This window comes from Penaeus monodon, chromosome 21 (assembly GCF_015228065.2).
Source record: "Penaeus monodon isolate SGIC_2016 chromosome 21, NSTDA_Pmon_1, whole genome shotgun sequence".
In the NCBI taxonomy this organism is placed as follows: domain Eukaryota; kingdom Metazoa; phylum Arthropoda; class Malacostraca; order Decapoda; family Penaeidae; genus Penaeus; species Penaeus monodon.
Window position 1 is genome coordinate 23,885,226 of NC_051406.1, and position 566 is coordinate 23,885,791.

Consider the following 566-nt stretch of genomic DNA (forward strand, 5'->3'; position numbering starts at 1 on the left):
CTTCGCGGAAAGAGACGATAAGAGAAGATGAAGAGAGGCGATGAATTATGGAACAATTAGTCGTAGTGATAAGTCAATGAAGATTTGAGGCTGACCGAAAATCAACGAAACAGTGACAAATGAAAGATAAAGATCAGGATGAAGATAAAAACGCGGATAATATAACTAAGAAAGAGCAGAGTACAAACCAAAACATCAAAAAAAGCAAAGAAGAATAAGGAACAAACCGATAGAAAAGGAAGAAGAAACCCCAAGAAGAACCAAAGAAAGGAAAGGACGAATCAGCTGGACATAGCAACTGGATGACCTCCTTTGACCTGAGTCCGCACCATGCAACCGCCCCTGGTCATTCTCCTGATCTCAGCGTTCATGCATGGCACTGTGACCTCGTCTGCGGCTGGAGGAATGACCGATGACCTCATAGGTAAGTAAGTGAAGCCTGGGACATGCTTGGGGGGTGATTGTGCTCGAGAAGGTAAGGGAAAGGGCCTGGGACTTCACCTTCTGTGAATAACATCACACTCCTAGTCTTCCATGGAAATGATGGATGGATGCATACATAGGTG

At 44.5% G+C, this 566-nt stretch overlaps 1 protein-coding gene across 1 annotated transcript in view; it reads left to right on the forward strand.

Moving 5' to 3' along the window:
* Positions 1-566, forward strand: part of LOC119586371 — a gene marked incomplete in the record, with an annotated part of 37,892 nt that overhangs the window by 19,955 nt on the left and 17,371 nt on the right. The window contains 1 exon segment of the mRNA XM_037935083.1: positions 1-424. Within this exon segment, the coding sequence (XP_037791011.1) occupies positions 331-424 (94 nt within the window).